Source organism: Heteronotia binoei, chromosome 1 (assembly GCF_032191835.1).
Source record: "Heteronotia binoei isolate CCM8104 ecotype False Entrance Well chromosome 1, APGP_CSIRO_Hbin_v1, whole genome shotgun sequence".
Lineage (NCBI taxonomy): Eukaryota > Metazoa > Chordata > Lepidosauria > Squamata > Gekkonidae > Heteronotia > Heteronotia binoei.
Genome location: NC_083223.1, coordinates 26,230,646 through 26,255,372, shown reverse-complemented (window position 1 = coordinate 26,255,372; position 24,727 = coordinate 26,230,646). Strand labels below are relative to the sequence as shown.

General features: G+C 46.3%; 1 protein-coding gene across 3 annotated transcripts in view; it reads right to left on the bottom strand.

Moving 5' to 3' along the window:
* Positions 1 to 24,727, bottom strand: part of RANBP17 (RAN binding protein 17) — a 573,906-nt gene that overhangs the window by 468,838 nt on the left and 80,341 nt on the right. For all 3 annotated transcript variants that reach the window (XM_060232795.1, XM_060232776.1, XM_060232786.1), the window contains exons 13-14: positions 18,149 to 18,254; positions 8,267 to 8,402 (exon numbers count right to left, since the gene is read on the bottom strand). In XM_060232795.1, coding sequence (XP_060088778.1) covers positions 8,267 to 8,402; positions 18,149 to 18,254 — 242 coding nt within the window. The remainder of the gene's footprint in view (positions 1 to 8,266; positions 8,403 to 18,148; positions 18,255 to 24,727) is intronic.

The window sequence follows — 24,727 nt, the reverse complement described above, 5'->3', positions numbered from 1 at the left end:
GAGAGACCCAGAACCAGCATGCTTGTTCTGCTTGGCCAGCTCTCCCCGTGTTGTTTGGGGCAGGGCTGGAGAGCTGGCATCTGTAGATTGTGTGTTCTGTGGCAGGGAAGCTGGCACCTGGGTGAGAGACCCAGAACCAGCAGGCTTGTTGTGCTTGGCCAGCTCTCCCCACATTGTTTGGGGCAGGGCTGGAGAGCTGGCATCTGTAGATTGTGTGTTCTGTGGCAGGGAAGCTAGCACCTGGGTGAGAGACCCAGAGCCAGCATGCTTGTTGTGCTTGGCCAGTTCTCCCTGTTTTGTTTGGGGCAGGGCTGGAGAGCTGGCATCTGGGTTTGCTGCAGCCAGATTGTGTTTTGTGTGGCTGTTTTTGCTGAGCAGATTGTGTTTTGTGTGGCAGTGACGTTGGCATTGGCAACTGGGTTTATATTGTTTGCAGGCCAGCAGGGTTCATAGAGTAGATGGATGGATGTAGTGCATTTGGGTCCTACAGAGATTCTCTGGTGTGAAGTTAGGTTTGGCTTTGGGTGCCCCAGGAATTGGACCCCCTGGCCCAATCTTTTTGGAACTTGGGAGTTTTGTAGGGTAGAGTCCCCTGCGGGTTCCCTGCAGTTTTGGGGGCTCTCCCTCAAACTCCCTACCCCCCAGTAGCCTCTAATTATTCCCTAAGTTGCCATTGATTTCAATGGCCCGTAGGGTATAATGGTGGGATGGGGCACCCTCTTTGGGAGCCCCTGGAATGGGACCCCCTGGCCCAATCTTTTTGGGACTTGGGGGGTTTGTAGGGGAGAGTTCCCTGCAGGTCCCCTGCAAATTTGGGGGCTCTCCTCCAAACCCCCTTCCCTCCACGCGGCTTCCAATATACCCTATTTTGCCATTGATTTCAATGGCCTTAGGGTATAATGGGGCCGTATATTCGGAAATAGCCGCGCATCTACCTTATATGCGTCTATTCCGAGTACCTGTATTCAGAAATATACGGTATTCTGAATTTTTTGGCCCCGTATATTTCTGAATCTGATTAATTCCGAATTATTATTTTTTTGCACACCCCTACTACCGACTCGTCAGCTTGACGTCTATACCTGAAAAAGTTTTAGAACAAATCATCAAACAGTCAGTCCTGGAACGTTTAGAAAGAATGGATGTAATTACTAAGAGCCAGCATGGTTTTCTCAAGAACAAGTCATGTCAGACTAACCTGATCTTTTTTTTTTAGAAAGTGATTACCTTGCTGGATCGGGGAAGGGGGGGAATGCTGTAGACATCGTTTATCTTGATTTCAGTAAGGCTTTTGATAAGATTCTATCCTTGTTGACAAGTTGGTAAAATGTGGTTTGGATCCTGTTACCGTTAAGTGGATCTGTAACTGGCTGAAAGAGTGCTTGTGAATGGTTCCTCATCCTCTTGGAGAGGAGTGACAAGTGGAGTGCCTCAGGGATCTGTCCTGGGACCTGTTTTGTTCAACATCTTTATCAGTGATTTGGATGAAGGAATAGAGGGAATGCTTATTAAATTTGCAGATGATACTAAATTGGGAGGGGTTGCAAACACAGAAGATGACAGAAACAGGATACAGGATGACCTTGACAGGCTGGAAAACTGGGCTAAAACCAATAAAATGAATTTTAACAGGGATAAATGTAAAGTTCTGCATTTAGGTAGAAAAAATCCAATGGCTGGAGATCCCTCAGAGATCAGTTCACCTGGAGAAAATAGCCACTTCAGAAGGTGAACTCTATGGCATTATACCCTGCTGAGGTCCCTCCCCTCCCCAAACCCCACCCTCCTCAAGCTCCACACCCAAAATCTCTAGCAGCTGGCACTACCACAGAATTAAGAAGCAGGTTTACAGCCCATAGCCTGTCACTCACAGATATTAAAGCCCCAGCACTTCTAAGCACTGATCCCACCCACATGACCAGCAAATGACAAAGAATACAGCAGTCCCTTTACCTTTCCACACAGCATTTTTCTTCCACCACCTAGCAACACAAAAATTGGTGTATTTCCCCTATAATACACACTCTCTCTCCCTCCCCCTCCAGCTCTCTTTGAAGCTCTTCCCTGCCATTCCCTTGACTCAGGAGTCTGTTCTGCTCACCAGGTCTGAATCAAGGAATATGGGAAATACCTCTGAGCTTGACCAGAGTGTCTTTCTCTCACCACTAAATACCTGCAGTCTCCTACATAAGAAGAGCCCTGCCAGATCAGACCAGCAGCCCATCTAGTCCAGCATTCTGTCTCACACAGTAGCTAGCCTGTTCCCCTGGAGAGCCAACAACAGGGCACAAAGACTAGGGCCTGACCCTGATGTTGCCTCCTAGCATTGGTATTCAGTGGAAGTTCCCTTCAATCACCATGAATAGTAGCCACTGACATCTATCCTCCATGAATCTGTCTAATCCTGATTTAAAGATGTCTATGCCAGTGGTCACCGCTATAGCATCTTGCAGCAAATTTCAAATTTTAATCACTCAATGTGTAAATACTTTCCTTCAATCAATCAATCAATCAATTTTTATTTGTATCCTGCCCTCCCCGCCGAAGCAGGCTCAGGGCGGCTAACAACATAATCAATACATTAGTTTTACAAGGTATTTGAACATAACTAATTAACATATTAATTAAAATTCTACTAAAACTCTAAAATCAATAAAATCATTAAAATTAATATACTGGTGCTATTGTATAGGTTTCACTAGCAGTTTCCCTTAATCGGTGACGGCCAATCGGAACAGGGTGGTCTTTGAACTGTTCACATTCCCACAGGGCCCGCAGATCCTCCGGAAGCTGGTTCCATAGGCGTGGAGCCATAACAGAGAAAGCCCGATCACAGGTACTCTGAAGCTTTACCTCTCTCAGCCCGGGGATAGTCAGCAAGTTCTTCCCAGCTGATCTCAGCGCTCTCTGGGGTTCGTATGGGGAAAGACGGTCCCTAAGGTAGGCAGGTCCTCGGCCATATAGGGTTTTAAAGGTAATAACCAGCACTTTGTAACGAATCCGGTATATAACTGGCAGCCAGTGCAGTTCACGCAGCCCCAGCTGTATGTGCTCCCACTTTGGGAGCCCCAACAGTAGTCTAGCAGCCGCGTTCTGCACCAGCTGCAGCTTCCAGGTTCGGCACAAAGGCAGCCCCATGTAGAGGGCATTACAGTAATCCAGTCTCGAGGTGACTGTTGCATGAATCACTGTTGCCAGATCCCGACGCTCTAGGAAGGGAGCCAACTGCCTTGCCCGCCTCAGATGAAAAAAGGCTGACTTGGCAGTGGCTGCTATCTGGGCCTCCATTGATAATGAAGGCTCCAGTAAAACTCCCAGGCTCCTGACCTGGCACGCCGCTTTCAGCGGCGCCCCGTCAAAGACCGGGAGAGGTATTTCCCCTCCCAGAGCGCCCCAACCTAGGCAAAGGACTTCTGTCTTCGCTGGATTCAATTTCAGCCCACTCAGCCTTAACCAGGTTGCCACAGCCTGCAGAGCCAGGTCTAAGTTCTTTGGGACGCAGTCAGGTCGGCCGTCCATTAACAGATAGAGCTGGGTGTCATCCGCATACTGGTGACACCCAAGCCCATACCTCCTGGCGATTTGGGCAAGGGGGCGCATATAGATATTAAATAGCATTGGTGAGAGAATTGCTCCCTGGGGAACCCCACAATTTAGTGTGTGCCTCTGGGACAGCTCGCCCCCGATTGCCACCCTTTGTCCCCGATCCTCGAGGAAGGAGGAGAGCCATTGTAGGGCTGACCCCTTAACCCCAACATCGGCGAGGCAGTGGGTCAGTAACCAATGGTTGACCGTGTCAAACGCAGCCGAAGGTCTAACAACATCAGCACCACCACACTGCCCCGATCCAGATGCCGCTGGAGGTCATCTGTCAAGGCGACCAGCACTGTCTCCGTTCCATGGCCCGGATGAAAGCCAGACTGGCAAGGGTCTAGGACGGAAGCGTCATCCAGAAAACCCTGCAACTCCAACGCCACTGCCCTCTCTATAATTTTACCTAAAAACGGTAAATTAGAGACCGGTCGGTAATTTGCCAATTCGGCCAGGTCTGCTGTACTTTTTTTTAGGAGGGGGCGGACCACAGCCTCTTTTAAGGGCGTTGGAAAATGCCCCTCCAAGAGGGATCTATTTATGATGTCCCGTAAAGGACACCTAAGCTCCCTCGGGCAGGATTTAATTAGCCAGGAGGGGCATGGGTCCAAATCACAAGTTGTTGGGTGCGCAGAGGAGAGGATTCCATCAACTTCCTCCAGGCTGAGTGGGTCGAAATGATCCAGGACTAAACCAGAAGACAGGCACGGAGCCTCCAGTTCGTATACTGTATCCAATGTGATGGGCAGGTCCTGGCGGAGCGACGTGATTTTGTCTGCAAAGAATTTCGCAAAAGCCTCACAGCCTATTTCTAATTCTCTAACGTTTGGTCTGCCCTGTGGCAGTGTAGTTAAATGTCCAATTATTTTAAACAATTGTGCCGGGTGCGAATTTGCAGACGCAATCCTGGCCACGAAGTAGTCTTTCTTCGTGGCCTTGACTGCCATCTCCTAAGACCTCATAAACGTTCTATAGGATGTTCTCGCCGCTTCGTCACGAGTGTGCCGCCACTGCCTCTCTAGTTGTCGGAGTCCTTGTTTCAGCCGGCGTAACTCCAAGGTATACCATGGAGCCAGCCTCAAACGAGAGCGCAGAGGACGTCGAGGTGCGATCTCGTTGATTGCCCCGGATAGCCGATCTTGCCAGGTATCGACCAGGGCATCAAGGGAATCGCCAGGGGGCCAGGGATCCCGAAGAGCCATTTGGAACCGTTCCGGGTCCATCAGGCTCCGCGGGCAAGCCAAAATAGGCTCTCCGCCCTTACAGGGTTGGGGTAGCGTCTCCATACGGGCCTTGAGGGCTAAGTGATCCGACCATGGCACCTTTCCGTTGTGATATCATTCACTTGAATCCCGGACGCAAAGACCAGATCTAATATGTGTCCCCCCTGATGCGTAGGAGTCGTAACAAATTGAGAGAGTTCCAGTGTCGCCATGGAAGACACTAGGTCCATTGCCCGACTGGAGGCCGCGTCATCGGCATGGACATTGAAGTCACCCAGGACCATAAGCCCTGGGTACTCCAATGCCCAGCCCGACACCGCCTCCATCAGGAATGGTAAGGTGCTGGCTGGTGCGTTAGGCGGACGGTACACCAGCCAGATCGCCAACCCCTCTCCGACATCCCACGCAAGACTGGCACACTCAATTCCATCGATCGTTGGGGCCGGGAGAGCCCGGAAGGAGTAACCCTCCCGTATGAATAACGCCACCCCTCCCCCCCGCCCGCTAATCCGCGATTGGTGAAAGACCGAGTAACCCGGGGGGGGGGTCATCTGGGAGAGAGCCAGTCTCCCCCTCTTGCACCCAGGTCTCGGTCACGCAAGCCAGGTCTACATCCTGCCGAAGCAGGAAATCTCTAAGGATCTCGGTCTTATTGTTCCTTCTGCCTATGTTGAATCTACTCCCCATCAGTTTTACTGAATGTCCTCCACCATGTTCCCCACTTAGTTGTCTCTTTTCTAATTGAAAAGTCCCAGCCTTTCCTTACAGCCTTTCCTTATATGAGATGCCCCCACCCCCTAATCAGCTTGGTTGCCCTCTTCTGGATCCCACACTTATTTCCCTCCAATGCAAGAATTGTCCATTTATTCCTACTCTTTACTTCCTGTCATTTAACCAATTTTTAATCCTTAAAAGAACTTGTTCTCTTATACCATAACTGCTAAATTTAATCACGAGTCTTTGGTTAGGTACTTTGTCAAAAACCTTCTGAAAGTCCAAGTATATTATGTCCACAGGTCAATATCTACATGCTTGTTCACTTTCTCAAAGAACACCAAAGACTAGTGAGGCGGACTTGCCTTCGTAGAAGCATGCTGATTGGTTCCTCTATGTGCCTAATAGTACAGTCTAATAGTACTGTCTTTGATTACAGTTCCTACTAATCTGCCTGAGACATAAATTGGAACTGGGCTGTAATTTCCTGTTTCCCCTCTAGACCCTTTTTAAAAACTGGTGTAACATTTGCTGGTCTCTAGTCTTCTGGTATAGGAGCAGAAATTAGTGATAGTTACATAGACATGCTAATAGATCAACAATCTCAAAACTGAGTTTCCGAAGAAGTTTCGAGTACATGCCATCAGGACCTGGAGACTTATTGGTTTTAATTTCTCCAATAGGTTTAGAACTCCATCTCTCATAAATGCAGCTGAGGCTTGCCTCTGCCATAGTTGGAGGGAGGTGAAAAGGACACAGTCAGGTCCGGTCAGCTCCTGGAGAAGGGAGAGGCAAGGGGTGAGGTGAGGACAGCTCACCAATTGGGTCATATGACAGAGTTCAGGGTGAGGCAGGAGCCCACACAGAGTATTCTTAGACCTCTCCCCTTCAGACCACAGCTTCCCTTTGTCATCAGTGGAAATTTGTCCACCCTCCCTTTGTATTTTGCTATCTGTTACAGTAGCTACTATTGACTTTTATGTAGTTTCTTGCTCTTTGTTATTGTCACAGCTTGGCAGTTTGGGGCACTGGGATGGGTCCCCTGGGGGGAGGTGTGCCTTTCATAATAATAAACAAAAGCTCTAAGACTAAAATGAAGACAATCGGAGTAAAGGGGAAGGGAAAATACAGAGTTTACCAGAACAGCTGCAATTCAATAATTTTCACTTGAGTAGCTTTTCAAAGGCCTGGACAATTTGCTTCAATATAGATTAAGCAAAGCCTGCTGATTCTGAATCATTGTCCTGCTAACTGCCTAGAGAAGATACCTTATTTGATGAGTGGACTGATCCAAGAAATGCCTTTTAGCATCTTAAATTCAAATAAATTTTGTAACCTATCTTCCAAGTAAAGTACGTTAACAACATAGCCCAAAAATTAGGCCCACTGATCACTAATGCATTTTATTTCTATGAGCAGTCTTAAAAAATGTTTCATTAAAAAAAAAGTTATTAAATCTCAGCTGTGTCTATTAGCAATTACCTAAGAAAGTTTCCTTTGGAAAAACTGAGCATTCGAACCACATGTTTTGCCTTGGGAAAGCGCAGTAAGAGACTTGACACAAGCAAGGTGGATAGTGCAGGGTTAGACAGACTTCTGGTCTGAATTAGTCTTGGTATCGAATGAGGACCCTAAGTATTCTTCCAGCTATCCTTTTCAATGCATTTTCACCAGGGGTTCAAAAAAAAACCCAAAAAAGGACATTACAGACAAAGGTAGTAAACACAACCCGAATACTGATTATAGCTTAGCTGTCACCAACTACTATTGATTGGTAATACCATCAATTTACATAGGATAACAAGAGTAATGTTTTATCACATCATTTTTACAGTTCAAAACTGAAAAGGTATTTACAACAACCAAAATCTCTGGTTGCATGAGGGAAGCAGGGGGTGGAAGGAGAAAGACCTGATTAGTCCATAAAACATCACTGTTTCTTACTGGTAAAAGTAAGACATTAAGTAACCCCCAAAAGATGGAGTAAACCCAAAGGGGAGGGGGAGGAAATCACAGCAACTGCTTTGCTTACCTAAAAGCACAATTACTGTATTACATGAGTTAAAAACAAAACCTTTCATCATTGCCATCTTGCTAATGATTTGCTTGGGGCTGAAACAAAATTCTCTCAATCTTTCTCAAGATCAACGTACCTCATTTAACTGAGGAGCTCTTTATAACTTCTATATTATGACTGTCCCCTAAAGTTAGGGTAAATTAACTGCTTTTTCTTCAAGGATGCTTCTTACTTTTTCCCTCTTCCCTATTTAAAATCCAGGGAGCAAAGCCAAGCACAATGTGAGAAATACAGTAGAAATTGCATAAATAAGTATCTGTCAAAAGGCCAGAACTATTAAAAGAATAAATCTTGCATACCAAGCTGTGAAATATAATACAATACAGCAGAACCCTGTAAAATGTTTGAAATAGAAGACTCAATGAAGTGTGATCTCAAACTGTTTAATGAATATAACTGTTGAAAATGTGAAGTCTCTGCATATGGCAAACTGAAAGGAAGTTGACTGCAGAACATATGGAAGATGCCAAGAGACAGACAATGCCACTCTCAAATAAGCTAATCACACTAAAACAACAATCCAGCAAATTCAACATGGTCATGAAGCTTTTTGGCCAAAGAGCTTCCAGCTACATTTCAATGAGCAAAGGTGACCTCTGTTCAGCTCCCTCCACACAGAGAACTAAGAAAGATGGGCAAGCAGCTTTGGAAAGGCACCTACCTTTGAAGTCCGTTGGAGCTGGTCTCCCACATATGTTTTACGGAACTGATCCAAAAACCAGAGTATCGCAAGTTCTACCTTCTCATTACTACACCGGGGTAACTGAACATCCATCAAAGAAATCAGCTGAAAGACTCTGAAATAAGAGAATTATTTTTTCATCAACATTCACTGGGCTCCACATCCAGTGGGGTGTTTAAAAGGGAGGGGGAGACAGATCACCTGCCTTTGCCATCTCCCCGCCAGGTGGGGAGACATCATTTCCTGTCTCCCAGCTCCACCCCAAAGTCTCCTGGCTCCATCCTCAAATTTTAGTGGACTAGGAAGGGGCAGTTTAAAAATAACCAGGCCACAGGGGGGGTGGAGTTTGGGAAACCCTGGCTTATGGACTTTGGCGATGTATTGAGAGCTGCAAGTTGAAATTCCTTGTTGCATCTTTGTATAAGTTTGTTTATAAGATACTATAAGAGCTTTGTTTAATTACATTAGTGGTGGTTTTTTAATCAGTCTAAGGATGTAGACAGGATTCTTGGACATTTCAGACAAACCACCTGCGTGAAAGACCCCTGCCCCTCCCGACTGCTTAAATCTGTTGGGTGGGGACTACCTGGTGGACTGGATCTGGGAGACAGTAAATGCCTCAAAGACAGGGGTGGGGAACCTTTTCTCTGCCAAGGTCCATTTGGATATTTATAGCATCATTTGCGGGCCATGCAAAATTATCAACTTAAAAACCAGTGCTCCGTCAAGGGAGAATGATTCAGGCCGGCAAAATTAATGCAAATAATTGCTTTTCTACTTGAAATCATGTGCGGAGCACCTAATTTGACACACACACCCAACCCGCTGCCCTAGGCAAATGCCTAGGTCCAAGGCTTTTTTTGTAGAAGTATTAGCATATTAGGCCACACCATCTGGGATAATCAAGTGCAAATGGTGGTAGCTGGCTCCCACCCCCCACCCCTCCCTCCCTGTGGCAACGGCAGCTGCTCCCAGCAGACCTTTAAAGGCACCCACATACTCCAGCAGCAGTCCTTCACAATGCCCACCACTCAGGTCCACAGAGAGCCTGAGCCAGGTTGGCTGGGCATCACGATCCTCACCCGCCAGCCGGGCCCCAGCAATCCTCAAGGGTCAGTCTAAGTGATCTCAAGGGCTGTAAATGGCCCTTGGGCCAGATGTTCCCCACACCTGCTCTAAGAGAAAGGGGGTGGGTGCCTCTCCCTTGAAGTGGGCAGTGTTGCATCCAGTCCTTAAAAACCTACTCTGGACCCAGGAGAGCTGAATAACTACTGCTCAGTCTTAGATAAAACTACTCTTGAGCAAGGTGGTTGAATGAGTAGTGGCTGGGCAAATTCAAAGATTCCTGAATGAATCCAATTGGCTGGATCAAATCCAATCTAGTTTCTGACCTGGTTACAGGACTGAAGCAGACTTGGTGAACCTGGTGAATGATTTGACAACGCGATCAGAGGAGTGCTGCAATGAGGCTCGGGCCGCTTCGACAGAGCCCAGCTGATTCAAAGTTATTTGAATAGTGCGCTGAAGGAGACTTCTCTCCCCTCTCACATCCGGAAGTGAGAGAGAGGGCGAAACTCCTCCCCTGGCCTACTCTTCAAACAACTTAGAATCAGCCCGGATCCTGTTGAAGTAGGTAGGCCGACGCCAAGCCTCCTCTGATTGCACGGGTAGGGGATGGGGTGGAGCATAGCACGTTTCTGGGGAAAGGAAGGGAGGGAACGGATCCTGGTGGTGGCGGGGAGCCAAGCCTCATGTGGGGGGGTGACGGAGTGCAGCACCGTGTTATGGTACTGGGGAAGGGAGGGGCGGAGCATGGCAGAGCTCTGGGGAAGGGAAGGGAGGGTGCGGGCCGTGGTGGCGGCGGTGGCAGAAAAAAGTTTCGGGACCACTGGTCTAGAGCATCCCTGGCAAGTGTTTATGCAGCTGCTGCTTAAAGATTGCTGGAGAGGGGGAGCTCACCTCCTCCCTCGGTAGCTGATTCCATTGTTGAACAACTTACCACAAAAAAGCTTTTCCTAATATCCAGTTAATACCTTCCCACCCTTAATTTAAACCCATTATTATGACTCCTATCCTCTGCAGCCAACAGGAACAGCTCCCTGCCCTCCTCTACACGACAGCCCTTCAAATATTTAAAGAGAGCAATATGTCCCTCCTCGACCTCCTCTTCTCCAGATTGAACACTCCCAAGTCCTTCAGCCTTTCCTCATATGGCTTGGTTTCCAGGCCCCTGATCATCCATGTAACTCTCCTCTGCACCCACTCCATTCGGTCAACATCCCTCTTAAAGAGAGGCCTCCAGAACTGCACACAATACTTCAGGTATGGCCTAACCAATGCATTGTGCAGCAGGACTATAACATTTTATTTATTTATTTATTTATGATTTGTATCCCGCCCTTCCCACAAGTGGCTCAGGGCGGCTGAATGTTATGCCTCTGTTGATACACTTTTATGATCTGAATGTTATGCCTCTGTTGATACACCCCAGGATGGCATTTGCCTTTTCTGTCACTGCATCACATCGGTTGCTCACATTTATCTCATGGTCCAAGATCTTGTTTACACACACTGCTACCCAGAAGTGTATCCCCCATCCAGTATACATCTCCCTCATTCTTGTTAACCAGATGTATAACTTGGCACTTATTTTTGTTAAATTGCATCTTGTTCGCATCCACCCACTTTTCTAGTGTGTTCAGATCTCATTGAATTCTATCTCTATTTTCTGGTGTGTTTGTTGCTGCTCCCTGTCATGGGCGACGAGGATAAGCTGACATCTGAGCCTGAAGTCATCCCCACTAGTGCTTCTGAGCCTGTAGCCGGCCCCTCTAGTGCTCCTGAGGTTGACAGCTTGCTGCAAGCAGTCCCCGCACCTGACCCGGCAGCAGAGGAGGAGGCACAGCTGCAAACCGGGAGTCTGCCTGACTCACCCCCACGTTAGCACGATTGAGGGAGTGACTATGCCGTAACTTAGCAGCCTGGCAGAGGGATGCACACCTATGGGGAGGGCAGTCGCTGAGCCCTGAGTATTAGTGGGAGCTTCCCCACTGTTAATTGAAGCATCATCGGAGGCCCATTTAGCCCCCTGCCAGGCTCTCCGTGGAAGCAACAAGTCACTTTGGCACGATGCATGTCCACCTCAGCTCTTGCACTCTCACTTAAGACTCTATGGTTTCCTGACTCCCAGCTGTAGACAACCTCACTTTCCACTATCTGACTTGGCTTTTTGATTTGGCTTTTGTTTGAACTTTTGGCTTGACCGCAGACTGGACTTGGACTTTGATCATGACTGCACACAGCCCGTGACACTCCCAATTTGGTGTCAACTGCAGATTTAATGAGTAGTCCCTCCATACAGTCATCCAGAACACTGATAAAAATACTGAAAAGTACAGGGTCCAAAACTGAGCCCTGTGGCACCTCACTGGACACCTCCATCAATTCAGATGTAATGCCATTGACAACTACTCTTTGAGTGCAGTTCTCCAACTAGTTCCCTATCCACCTAACTATCTAACAAAAGCTTTGCTGAAACCTAGGTAAATTCCCCTGATCCAGTAAGCTCGTCACTTGATCAAAGAGGTTTTAATCAGGGCTCAGAAATGAGGTTGGTCTGGCAGGACCTGATTGGGACAAATCCATGGCAACTCCCCCAGGTCACCAAGTTGTCCTTAGGTGCTCACAGAACGATCCCTTTAAAGTCACTCCAGTATCTTTCCTGGCCTGTAGTTTCCTGGGTCATCCCTCCTCCCTTTTTTGAAGACTGGGATGACATTCTCCCTCTTCCAGTCTTGTGGCAAGTCTTCTGTTCTCCAAGAGGTCTGGAAGATGATTGACAAAGGCTGTGCAAGCTCTCTGGAAAGTTCTTTGAACACTCTTGGGGCCATACCATCTGATTCAGGGGATCTGTACTCAATGCAGCGAGAGGCCTCTCAACTACCACTCTGTCCATATTAAACAGCAGCCTGGATGCCACGTCTTGCCTATTACTATCTCTAACTGAGCCTGTTCTCTTCTTCAAAGAAAAAACTGAGGCAAAATAGGCATTTAGCCTTTTGGCTTTCACTCTGTTCTCCATCAGAGTTTCTACATTTTCACCTGGCAGTGGACCCAATGCTTCTTTTATCCTGTGTTTGTTCTTCACATACCTGAAGATTTTCTTGATGTATCAAGCTTCCCTGACCAGCTTTAGCTCACCATGAGCTTTGACATCTCTGATGGACAACCTACAGTGCTTAGCAACCTGCATACTTTTTTTTTCTTCATAGGTTAAGCCCCTGCCTCCATTTCTTGAACATTTCCTTTTTCTCCCTTAGCAGACATCGGAGTTCTCTGTTCACCCACATTGGCTTTTTAGTTCCCCTTCTATGTTTCTTTCTTGTTAGAATAGTGATGGCTTAAGCTTGCAAGAGCTCTTGTTTTAGGAGAGCCCACCCCTCACTTTCTCCTTTCCCTTCTAGAAGGCTTCCCCATGGAAAGATTCTCATCAAGCCTCTGAGTTTATTAAAGTCTGCCCTATTGCAATCTAATAGACATGTGTGGCTATAAACTTTCTTGGTCCCCCACAGCAAAAGGAATTCTAGCAAGACTTGGCACTTTTCCATAACATCTTCACCACCTTCAACCCATCTACCATCTCTTGCCTGTTTGTCAATATTAGGTCAAGTATAGCCAAGCCCCTTGAGCTTCCTCCAGTATTTGATGAAGGACGTTGTCAGCCAGACAGGTCAGGAATATGCGTGACTATGGACGTGTTGCAGAGCGGCCTCCCAGCACACATCAGGGAAGTTGAAGTCACCCATAACTACTAGGTCATGTTGTTTGGATACCCCACCAAGCTGTTCAAGGAGAACAGCAACCACCTCCTCATCCTGGTCAGGAGGTCTGTAGCAGGTTCCAACTACAATACACTTTGTCCTTCCTTCTCTTATCCTCACCAGACACTGGATTGTCACTTTCCTCCTCTAGTATTCCTGACAAACCAACCCTCTTCTCGCATACAACGTCACTCCACCTCCTCTTTGACCCTTTCATTTTTTCTTGAACAACTCATATCCATCCACTACTACATTCCAGTCATGGGAATCATCCCACCAAGTCTCTGTAATGCCTACTAAATCGTATCCTGCCATCTGTATTACAAGCTCAAGATCTTCCTTCTTGTTGCCCAAGCTCTGGGCATTGGTACATACACACTTGAAGCCTCGCACCTCTGGCTCCATTAGATCAGGCCCTCCCAGGCAGACCTCCATTGTTTTAATCTCCTTCATTGAAATCCCTATGTTGGTTGTCTCCTTCCCCTTGGATTGTCAGTTTAAAGCCCTCATGATAAGTCTCTACAAAACACCTTCTTCCCAGACTTTGACAGGTGAAGTCTGTCCTGTACTAGTAGGTTATTGTCTAGAAAATGTAGCCCATGGTCTCAGAATCCAGATTGCTCCTACCATATTCCTATCATATTTCCCTTCCCACAACAGAAAGAACTGAAGAGAATACCACCTGTGCCCCCATTCCTTACAGTTTCCTCCCAAGAGCCTCATAGTCAGCCATAATGCTTCCGATGGTGTTCACGGTTGTGTCATTGGTTCCCACATGGGTAGTGTAGTGCTCTGTGGGTTTGATAAGTGTGGGGATCCTGTCTGTAATATCTTTAATTTTCACCCCTGGCAGTCAACACACCTCTTGGGCAAGAGGGTCAGGCCTGGATACATGACTTTCCATACCCCTCAGCAGGGAATCACCTATGACCAATACCTTCCTTTTCCTTCCCCTGCCATTTCTTTGTATCTCCCTGTTGTCCACTCTCTTTCTTCCTGGTGTCTGCTGGCAATGTTTCTATCTCTGTCTTTGCTGCAAGGGCCTGGAATCGATTCCTTAGTTCCAATGGTGCTGAGTGCCATCTTGCGCGACACATTTGGGGTAGGGCTGTAGCACTCTGAGGTAATATATCCCCTCCTTCTCTCTTGTGGCATATCTCCTGTCCTCCAAGAGGTCTGTAAGATTATGGCTAAAGGCTCTAGAAAGTTCTTTGAGCACTCCTGGGTACATGCCATCTGGCCCAAGGATTTGTACTCATTTAAGGCAGCCAGGTGCTTTTCAACTATTTCTCTGTCCATGTCAAACAGCAGCATGGAAGCCATGCCTTGCCTACTTACCATCTCTAGATGAGCCTGTTCTCTTCTTCAGGGGGAAAAACTGGGGCAAAATAAGCATTAAGTTTTTTGGCTTTCTCTCTGTACTCTGTCAGAGTCTCTCCATTTTCACCCAACAATGGGCCCATCGCCCTTTGTATCCTGTTTGCTCCTCACATCTCTGAAGATTTTCTTGCTGTAGTAAGCCTCCCTGGCCAGTTTTAGCTCACTGTGAACTTTGGCCTCTCTGACCTATAGTGCCTAGCAACCAACAGATACTTTTCTTTAGAGGTATGTCCTTGCCTCCATTTCTTGAACATTCCCCTTTTCTTCCTTAGCACATCGCAAAGTTCTCTATTGTCTTCCTGGACATTGGCTTCCTGGACTCTCTACTATGTTTTCTTCTTGTTGGAATAGAGATGACTTGAACTTACAAAAACTCTTGTTTCAGTATAGCCCACCACTCACTTGCTCCTTTCCCTTCTGGCAGTCTTGCCCATAGAATGATTCTCATTACACCTCTGAGTTTATTAAAGTCTGCCTTACTGAAATCTAACATACATGTGTGTCTACGAACTTCCTTGGTTCCATAAAGCAACAAGAATTCTAGAAGGACATTTACTTTATTTCCTGCCTTTCTCCTCAATGGGGACCCAAAGTAGCCTACATCATTCTCCTTTCCCCTGTTTTATCCTTACAATAATTCTATGAGGTAGGTTAAACTGGCAATGTGTGACTCATCCAAGGTCACCCAGCAAGCTTCCATGGCAGAGTGGGGATTCAATGTGGGATTCAACACTTTAATCACTACACCATGAAGGCTCCCTAACATGTAGATAGTGTTACTGCAATAGACTGTCCAGAAACTACAGCTATTACAGAACACTACAGTCAGAACATTGATTGGGGGGGGGGGGGTGTCAAGTCTGCTTTAACTCTGGTCAAGCCTGCACTCAATCTTTGGTTCAGGAGAGAAGCATCCTGGGTAAAGCCATACTGTATGCCAATGCTGCTAGCTTGAACTCTCCTCACCCCCCTCCCTTCCTTTGTCATGTAGTTGTGCTTTGAAATGGGAATATGTGAAAGAGATTATAGAGCCTTCTCAGGCCGGGCATCGGGGGAGGTTGGAGCTGAGGAGACGCTCAAGGCCAAAGCAGGTCTGAGAACGAAATTGTAACATCAATGTGTGAATGTGCCCTGCGTAGTACCCCTCCCTCAAGAATCCCTTTGAAGTGTACCTTATATGATTGCATTCTACTGTATGATCTTTAGTCTTTCAATCTCCTTGTAGTTGAGAACTATGATATCAATAAACTAGCTACTTTGTTATCAACAAAGCCTCGTTATTGAATCCACCGACTTGACGGGGGGGGGGGGGGTCATAGGGACAATATCACTGCAGTCTTTTCCCGTCTACACCGGCTTCCATTTGGCTCCAAGGTACAATTCAAGATTCTGCTGTTGACCTTTATAGCTCTATACTACATCATTCCAGTGTACCTTAAGGGCTGCCAACTCCCATATAAATGTATCTGACAGCTCTGGTCATCTTCAGAGGCCCTGCTTTGGGTGCCCTAGACATCTGAGGCTAGACAGGTGACAATGCAAGAAAAGGTCTCAGTGATGGCACCAAAATTTTGGAATTCTCTTGCCAGGGAGATATGCCTTCCACCAATGGGTGAAAATTTCTTTGTTTTGTTTCACATTTCCTAACTCCCACTAGCCATCCTCACTGTTTGTTTGCCTGTTTTAATTAATCCTATTTTAATAATTGAAATGCTCAACACTTTGAAGACCCTGAGCTGGGTGGAAAGGAAGCATAGAAATGTATTAAATAACATACATACATAAAAATAAACTGAAATTATTATATTAAAGAACTGTCAACAGCAGCTCTTACAGACCCTGTAAACTTTACCCCCATTAATGCAGCATACTGCAGTCACTAATTCCAGTTTTTTAATAGGATTGCACTTATCAATGGATATTATTCACAAGAAATAAAATGGAATTCCATATTGAAAAGTGACATAGTTCTTGTTAATGGATTCAGGAACAAACAGAGCAAAGCAACTACAGCCTGCCCCCTTAGTAAGCTTCCTGAGGTTGGCAAATTCAGTCAGAGGCAAGACTGAATTTTTCAAATTACAGCAAAGTATCCATTTACATGTCTAAAGTATCCAATTAATCTGCTCAGCTAGGAGATAGGGGTGTGGGAAAAAATGGTATTTTTCAAATTCAGGTATATTGAACCCCCAAAATATTGGTATTTCCTGATATTCCCAAAAACCAATACCAGTATGGTATTCAGATCTGATAAATATTCAGGGTTCCAAATTGTTTCCAGCTCCACTATACCTTATAGGGACCATTATAGTCAATAGTTGCCATAGGACATAATGGAGAAGAGATCTGGGGGTATCTGGCACCCTGGGGGCTGTTTTTTGAAGTAGACGCACCTCAAAAAAATCCCAAGTTTCAAAAAGACTGGACCAAGGGGTCCAATTTTATAGCCCCCCCCCCCAAAGAATGCACCCTTATTCTCCATTAAAACCAATGAAGGGGGGAAGATATTTAAAGGGATCACGGTCTCTTTAAATCGGGGGTGGGGAACCTCCATCTCGAGGGCCGTATGCAACCCTCGAGGTCACTTGGTGTGGCCCTCGGGATTGCTGGACTGAACCAAGCCATGTGGCAGCCTCTCTGGGGCCTGGCTAGCCAGCAAGGATCGTGGGGCCCATCTGTGCTGTGCAGCAGCCTCCCCAGGGTCTGGCAGGGATCACAGGGCCCAGATGTACTGTGCAGCAGCCTCCCTGGGGCCTGGCTGGCTGGCCAGAATTGCTGAAGGGCCTAGAAAAGTTACTGCACTTGATTCAGTTCGCACTTGATTATCCCAGATGGTGTGACCTAATATGCTAATGAGTGTGTGACCTTATATGCTAATATTAGGGGATGTGGTCTAATATGTTACTGAGTTCCTGCTTGGCATTTTCTATGAAAAAGCCCTAGAACTATGCATTTGCTTAGGGCAAATGTGTGTGTGTGTGCTCTCCCCACATGACTTCAAATAGAAAAACAATTATTTGCATTAATTTTGCCGGCCTGAATTGTTCCTCCTTGGTGGAGCACAGTTTAAATTGATAATTTTTATGGCCCACGAATTATGTTATAAATATCCTTATGGCCCTTGGCAGAAAAAAGGTTCCCCACCGCTGCTTTAAATGCATTCTCCAAGCCACGTGAGTGGTGTGACTCCAAAAGCATTTAAACGGACCATGATCCCTTTAAACACCCTCTCCAATTGGTGGATTCACCTGGAGGGCATTTAAAGCGAGTGTGATCCCTTTAAAATTTTTCTCAAAGCTACCTAGCAGTCCCAAAAAATCCCAGATATTCTTTTGGTGGGTTGGAGAGCCAGAAAAAAAGACCAAGTATCTAAGCAGCTGAAAGAATGTCTGAAAAATACTGATAAGTTAATTTTCAGATATTTTTTCATCTTGGATTTAGCCAAACGCACATCCTTAGTAGCTGCTGAACAACCTGTCCTTTGTTTAAATTGCTTAAAGATCCTTCCTTGCATAGGTTTCTGTTGGCTAAAAAATGGGGCCTTACTAAAGTGATTGTACAATCAGGACACTCCTCCTCAAAACAAAATATTCTAACCACAGCAGTTTTTAACTTGTAAACCCATCTTTTTTTCCTTTGTACAGAGTAACAATAAACTTACCGACAGGACAATTCACCATCCATAGCATCATGTTCATCAGTACTAGTGTAAGTCAACCTTCCTCCCACAACAGTTCCAACAAGATATACAAGCCATGCGAAACGTCCTAATATGGGGATGGGGGGGAGGAGAAAACAAACCCCCCAAAAGGGATTTGGGTTTATAATTCCATTAAATGTGTCATTCATTTCTTCATAGTCCCAGACATTTTCTAGCCTGTGTAGGCAACACTGCTAACATTGATGGAGCAATTTTGGGCTGTATTAACCAAAGTATAGTGTTCAGATCACATGAAGTGATGGTATTGCTTTACTGTGCTCTGGGGCTAGGCCTCATCTAGAGTACTGTGTTCAGTTTTGAGCACCATGATATAAGGAGGATATAGGCAAGCTGAAACGTGTTCAGAGGAGGGCAACAAAGATGGGTCTGGAGACCAAGTCCTATGAGAAAAGGCTGAAGGAGCTGGGTATGTTTAGCCTGGAGAAGAGACAACTGAGAGGTGATATGATCACCATCTTCAAATACTTGAAGGGCTGTCATATAAAGGATGGTGCAGAATTGTTTTCTGTTGCCCCAGAAGGTCAGACCAGAACTAATGAGTTAAAAATTAATCAAGAATTTCCAGCTAAACATCAGAAAGAACTTCCTAACAGAGTCCTCAGTGGAATAGGCTTCATTGGGAGGTGGTGGGCTCTCCTTCCTTGGAGATTTTAAAATATAGGCTAGATGGACATTTGACAGCAATGCTGATTCTCTGAATTTAGGGGAAATTATCTGTAATTTTCCTGCATTGCGCAGAAGGTTGGATTAGATTACCCCGGAGGTCGCTTCCAACTCCGTGATTCTATGAATTGAAATGATCATTTATTGAAAGCGCTTGGTCCTTCTATAATGAACTGGTAAATACCAGAGACATCTGATACAAGGCTTATTTTTGGCATTCACACCAGCAACAATAAGAAAGGATATGAAAATGGAATCTGGTACTTTGCCAGAAGTACTAAGTTGGTCTCAAATTTCAAGATAAAATTGAAATTTCAAGATAAAATTTAAATTAATAATATCCTCTGCTCTTTTTTACTGCCCTTCTGAAATGTGAATTATTGCCAAGCGTCAATGCTCACTAAACTCATGTTCTATGAATTTAAAAAATCACCCATAATAAAAATGAACAAATATCAGAAACTTGGGGAATGTTATTCACTACAACATACCTATCGGCTGAGACTGAATTTCCAGAATTATGAAAGAAATTTGCTTTCAGTTATAAACCTTGCTTTATAACCTCAATCCCACAGAATCATGTCATCCTATTGAGACATTTGGAGGCTGAAGCAAGTATCAGTTCTTTTAAAGCCCAGTCATAAAGCCTTGTTATCAGAAACCAGTTGTCATCAGTGCGGTACTTGGCCTGTGGGGTTCCACTGGACTCAGTTTTATCCCCCTTAGTATTGGGGAGGAGGAGGTTGGATTTAGACCCCACCAAGTCTCAGTAATGTCTATTAGGTCATAGTCCCCTTCCAGTATTAGGACTTCCAGCTCTTCCTGTTTGTTTCCCATACTCTGCACATTAGTGCAGAGACATCAGAATCCATGCTTTACGCACCTTGAGGTTTTCAGTTTCGTTATGTACTTGCAAGTTAATACTACCTAGCATATGTGCCACTCCCTACAAAACTTTAGCATTTTTATATCCAGTTACTGGCATTCTTATCATACTAGTTATTGTTGTCATACTAGGCTTTGAATTATTGTCTCACTCCCCCATACAATTTAGCCCTCCTTATTAGGTTAGTAAGGAGTTACCGAACACATTTTCCCCTACCTTTGTGAGGTACAAACCATCTCCCGATAGAAGAACTTCATCTTGAAAGTGTAAGCCATAGTCCAAAAATTCAAACCTCTCAACGTAGTCAGTCATTTATTTGCAGTATTCTTATTTCCTATTCTAAACCATGACCTTCAACAGGAAGAAATGACTAAAACACAACCTGTGTTTCCAGCTCTTTCACCTTCTGACCCAGCGTCACAGTCTCTTTTAATACGTTCCAGGCTGTGCCAGACAGTATCATTTTTTTCCCACATGGATCAGCAAGAAAGGATAATAATCCATGGGCTTGACGAGTCTTCCTACCGTTTCTGTCACATCCTGGATGTGTGCACCCAGTAGACAGCATACCTCTTGAGACAAGAAGTCCAGTTGGCATGCTTTGGACTCTACCCCTCTGAGTAGGGAATCCACAACTACCAGCTCATGTCTCTTCCTATATTGGGAGGCAGAAGCTTGAGTCTTCTCATCCATGGGGTCCTGAGAGACATCCTTTAAGCTCTGTGGAGGCTGGGGAAGCAGTCCTTGTTCTAGTGGTCCAGAATCTCTATCTATGGGGAGATCCTGGAACCGACTGCTTAGCAGCAGAGGCTCAGAATGTCTCCTGGTTTCCCTGCTCCTGCAGAGTACATTTTTCCACACACCCTCCTCCTCCTGTGCTGCACCCTCCTCCAGTCCCTGAAATACCCAACTTTTCCTCTTCCTCCTGTTGTGCTTGGAAGTATTTGGATGACCATTTGGTAGGTCCTGAGTCATGTTTGGAGCTGCCATCGACCATAAAGGCTTGGAAGTGATTCTCTGTGCTTCAGCATTCTCACCGACTCATCTGCTGCTTTGCAAGGGGTGCGGCCACACTGCCACTGTTTTTCCTGTAGTGGTTGCAGCATCCCCTCCATCTTCCACAGGTTGCTGAGCCAGCGACAGAAGTCCTGACTACAACCACTTTTAGACTGGCTGTGGTCTCTCCCTTGTTTTCAGCAGCTTCTCCTGAGCTTCTGTCCTCTGCAGCTTATGCTGCATTGTTGACAAACCACTTGCCTTTCAATTGAACACAGCAGCTCCTCCCTCTACTGGTGCTATCACTGCCATGACTCCATTTGCCATCCTATCTGTGTTGAGGCTTTTGGACTGGCAGCAAAGGTGTTTGTGTTTGGATGTTGTGCATTCAGTGACTCCTTTGGCAGACAATGTAGTAAGTGATGCTTGCAGTAGTAAGTGATGCTCGCCTTGGGTGCAATGTAGTAAGCAATGCTCGTCTTGGGTGGCATTTGTATGGCATGGAGATAGTTAGTTATGATCTAGACAGTATGATGAAATTGTGGTGGAGGCAGGTTTGTCACTGGGCACCCCGGCAGCCTGAAGAAGAACATTAGTCACTGGAAGGGCAACTGCTGTAGATGTGTCCATCTGGACAATGTTGAAAACCAAATTGGTGATTTCAGGTTGAGGCTGGTCAATGGAAAGTCCAGGAGGGCTAGCCATTCATATGATCAGCTCACCATAAGATCTGAGATCCTCCAATGGAGAGATTGGAAGATCTTCACCCACCAGTGTAGGTGGAGGGGGCTGGAGAGGTTGGATTCAGATATGTAGAGTTTGAGTTTGACTCATCAGCCAACAAGTTAGCAGAATCCCCAGGATCACAATGGCCTGATTCTGAGGAGGGTGGTGGAGGAGGAGGAGGATGCTTAGCCTGTGGAGCTGATAGTTTGTCCATTAGTTTCAGTCTGCATGGCTGCTTCTTGGGTGCAGGCCTTGGTTCCATCAGCGCAGAAAAGGTGGAACGTTGGTCCTAGTCATGTGTATGACTGGAAGGAAGCCATGGGGCGGGGGGGGGGCGTAGTACAAGCTGTTTAGGTAGTGAAGTCTCGGATCCCATGGGTGGATCCTGGGAGGCGTTGGCCATCGGAATGGAAGACTATCATGTGGAAAAACAGGTTGCTTACCTGTAACTGTAGATCTTCGAGTGGTCATCTGTGCATTCACACTCATGGGATAGAGCGCTCGCGCTGATCCCCAAATTGGCACCTAAAAAGCCTGGGATTCTTTTGCGCTCGGCACCAGTGGGCATGCGCAGGCATCCCAGTACGCATGCTCACCGAAGCCAGTGCGAGGATCCGCCAGTTCCTTCCTGACCGCTGGAAGCCCCTACCATAGGGAGACCATCAGCAGTGGGGAAGGAGGGCGGGTAGTGTGAATGCACAGATGACCACTCGAAGATCTACAGTTACAGGTAAGCAACCTATCTATCTTCTTCGTGGTCTGTGCTTCACACTCATGGGAGATTAGCAAGCAAGACATACCTGGAGGCGGGAAGACAGTCAACCAGAAGAGACAGCTTACAGCACCACAGCTCCCAGACGAGACCTCTGCTGAGCATGCACATCCAGAGCGTAATGCTTTATGAAAGCATGAGAGGACCAAGTGGCGGTCTTGCATACGTCCGTCAAGGAGACACCTTTCAGGAACGCCATCGACGTCACCATTGCTCTAGTAAAGTGTCCACAAATGGCTCCAAGCAACGGCTTCTTCGCCAGCAAGTAGCAGTTTAATAGTCTCAGTAAGCCACTTCGAAAGTCGCTGAGATGAAATTTTTGAACCCAATCTAGGAGCAGCATAGAAAACAAAAAGATGCTGGTCCTGATGAAAACTCTTCGAACGACTCAAGTAAAAAAGTAATGCATGCTTAACATCCAAAGCGTGCCACCGACGTTCCTCGTTCGAGGAAGGTGTGGGATAAAACATAGGTAACCAAACGTCCAACTTAAAGTGAAACTGGGAAACCACCTTAGGGAGAAACGAAACATCAGGAGCCAACGACACTCCGGACTCATGAAAAACTAAGTATGGGTGGTCACAATGCATAGCCATGGACTCCCCTACACAGCGTGCCAACGTGATTGCCACCAAAAATGCAGTCTTCCAGGATAGAAGCTGTAGGGAACAGGTTGCCATTGGTTCAAAGGGACGCCGAGTCAACCTGTCCAATACTAACGGCAAATCCCACAGTTGTGGAGGTGATCTAGACGGAGGATGCAATCTGACCAGTCCTTTCAGAAATTGCTTCGAATGAGGATGAGCAAAGACTGAATGCCCCTCAACAGATTCATGGTACGATGATATTACTGATAAATAAACTTTAACAGAAGAAAAGGAAAGTCCAGCATCCAACAAGGACAACAGAAAATCAAAAATCACCGGTAGGGCCTACCCGTTGGGGTGAGACTGTAGGGTCAGTCAAAAACCGAAGAAACTTCCCCCATTTCCTATCATAGGAAGCACGGGTAGACAACTTTCTACTGTTCAGAAAGACGTGCTGGACTCTGCTCGAAAATTCGCAGGGTCGATGAACCATGCCGTCAGCTTCAGGTGAGGTACGCTGTGATGAAACACAAGTCCTTCCTGGGCCGAAAAAAGGTCCGGTTTCGCCAGAAACTGATAAAAAAAAAAAACCCTCACTAAATGAAGCAAAATCGGGAACCAGTTCTGCCAAGGCCACCACAGTGTGACTAGAATGCACCTCGGTTTCTCTCTCACTATTTTGTTGACAACTTTTGTCAGCAGTGGAAGAGGCAGAAATAGATACAGGAACCAACCGTTCCATGGGAACATTAGGCCATCTCCTATGGACACTGGATCCGTTCCTCCCCTGGTGCAGAACAGGGGACACTTCCGATTCTGAGCTGTGGCTGAAACATCCACCTGAGGATACCTCCAGAGCTGGAACACAGGTTGAAGGAAGTGCCACTGTATCTCCCATTCGTGTGGAGATGCTGCTCTTCTGCTCAACGAATCCGCCTACAGACTGAGTACTCCTGGAAGGTGTACAGCCTTCACATAGATGCTTTGCTCCAGACACTCCATCCACAGTTCTATTGCTAGTGCACAGAGCCTTCGGGAGACTGTCCCGCCCTGCCTGTTGACATAACAAAGGGCTGTAGTATTGTCGTCAACAAGGCCACAGCCTTTCCCGCCACCAAAGGACGGAAGGACTGAAGGGCGAAATGAATTGCCAACAGTTCAAGATAGTTTATATGGCAACAAGTCAGCTGTGGAGGCCAAGGACCGCCCCCCAAACACAGATGCCAAAGTCCTTTCAGGAGCAGACGTTTTCCCCAATATAAGAGGAGCCAGAGCCAATTCCAGTAAAGCCGTATGGAGTCAAGCTGCATGATTCTTGCAAGTTTGTTTCCCAAATTTCAGACAATGTGGACATGTATCAATGTGGTGTCCTTCCCCCAAACAGAGAAGACAAAGTGAATGTCCATCTGTAGGCGTGAGCTTGCTCCCACAGTTTGAAACACCCTCACAGAAGTCAAAGGCCTAGTCGTGGGGGGAGGGGGGACTTGGAGAAGCTATCTAATCTATACTAGAAAAAGCTATACCTAATCTCCTAAAACTATTCATAAACTTTTTTTTGAAGGAGCTAAAACTAGGAAAGAAAGAATACACCAACCAGAGCTTGAAGAGAGACGTCCTCTCATGCGTATGGTCAGAAGAGAACTGGGCACATGCAGTGGAGTTCCTGAGCATGCCCAGTGGTTAGGTGTGAAAATCCTTGCCTGGAGATTTAGAATCACCATTGGCACCAGCACCCGCAATCCCAAAGGTGTGAAGCACACAGACCATGAAGATTATGCTTTCTTCCAACTTGGTTAAACCTGGAAGATTGCTCCTGCCTTAACTCAGCTGACCTAGCCACTTGGATCCATGCCACAGCAGCAGGGAGATTAGACTATCGTAATGCATTC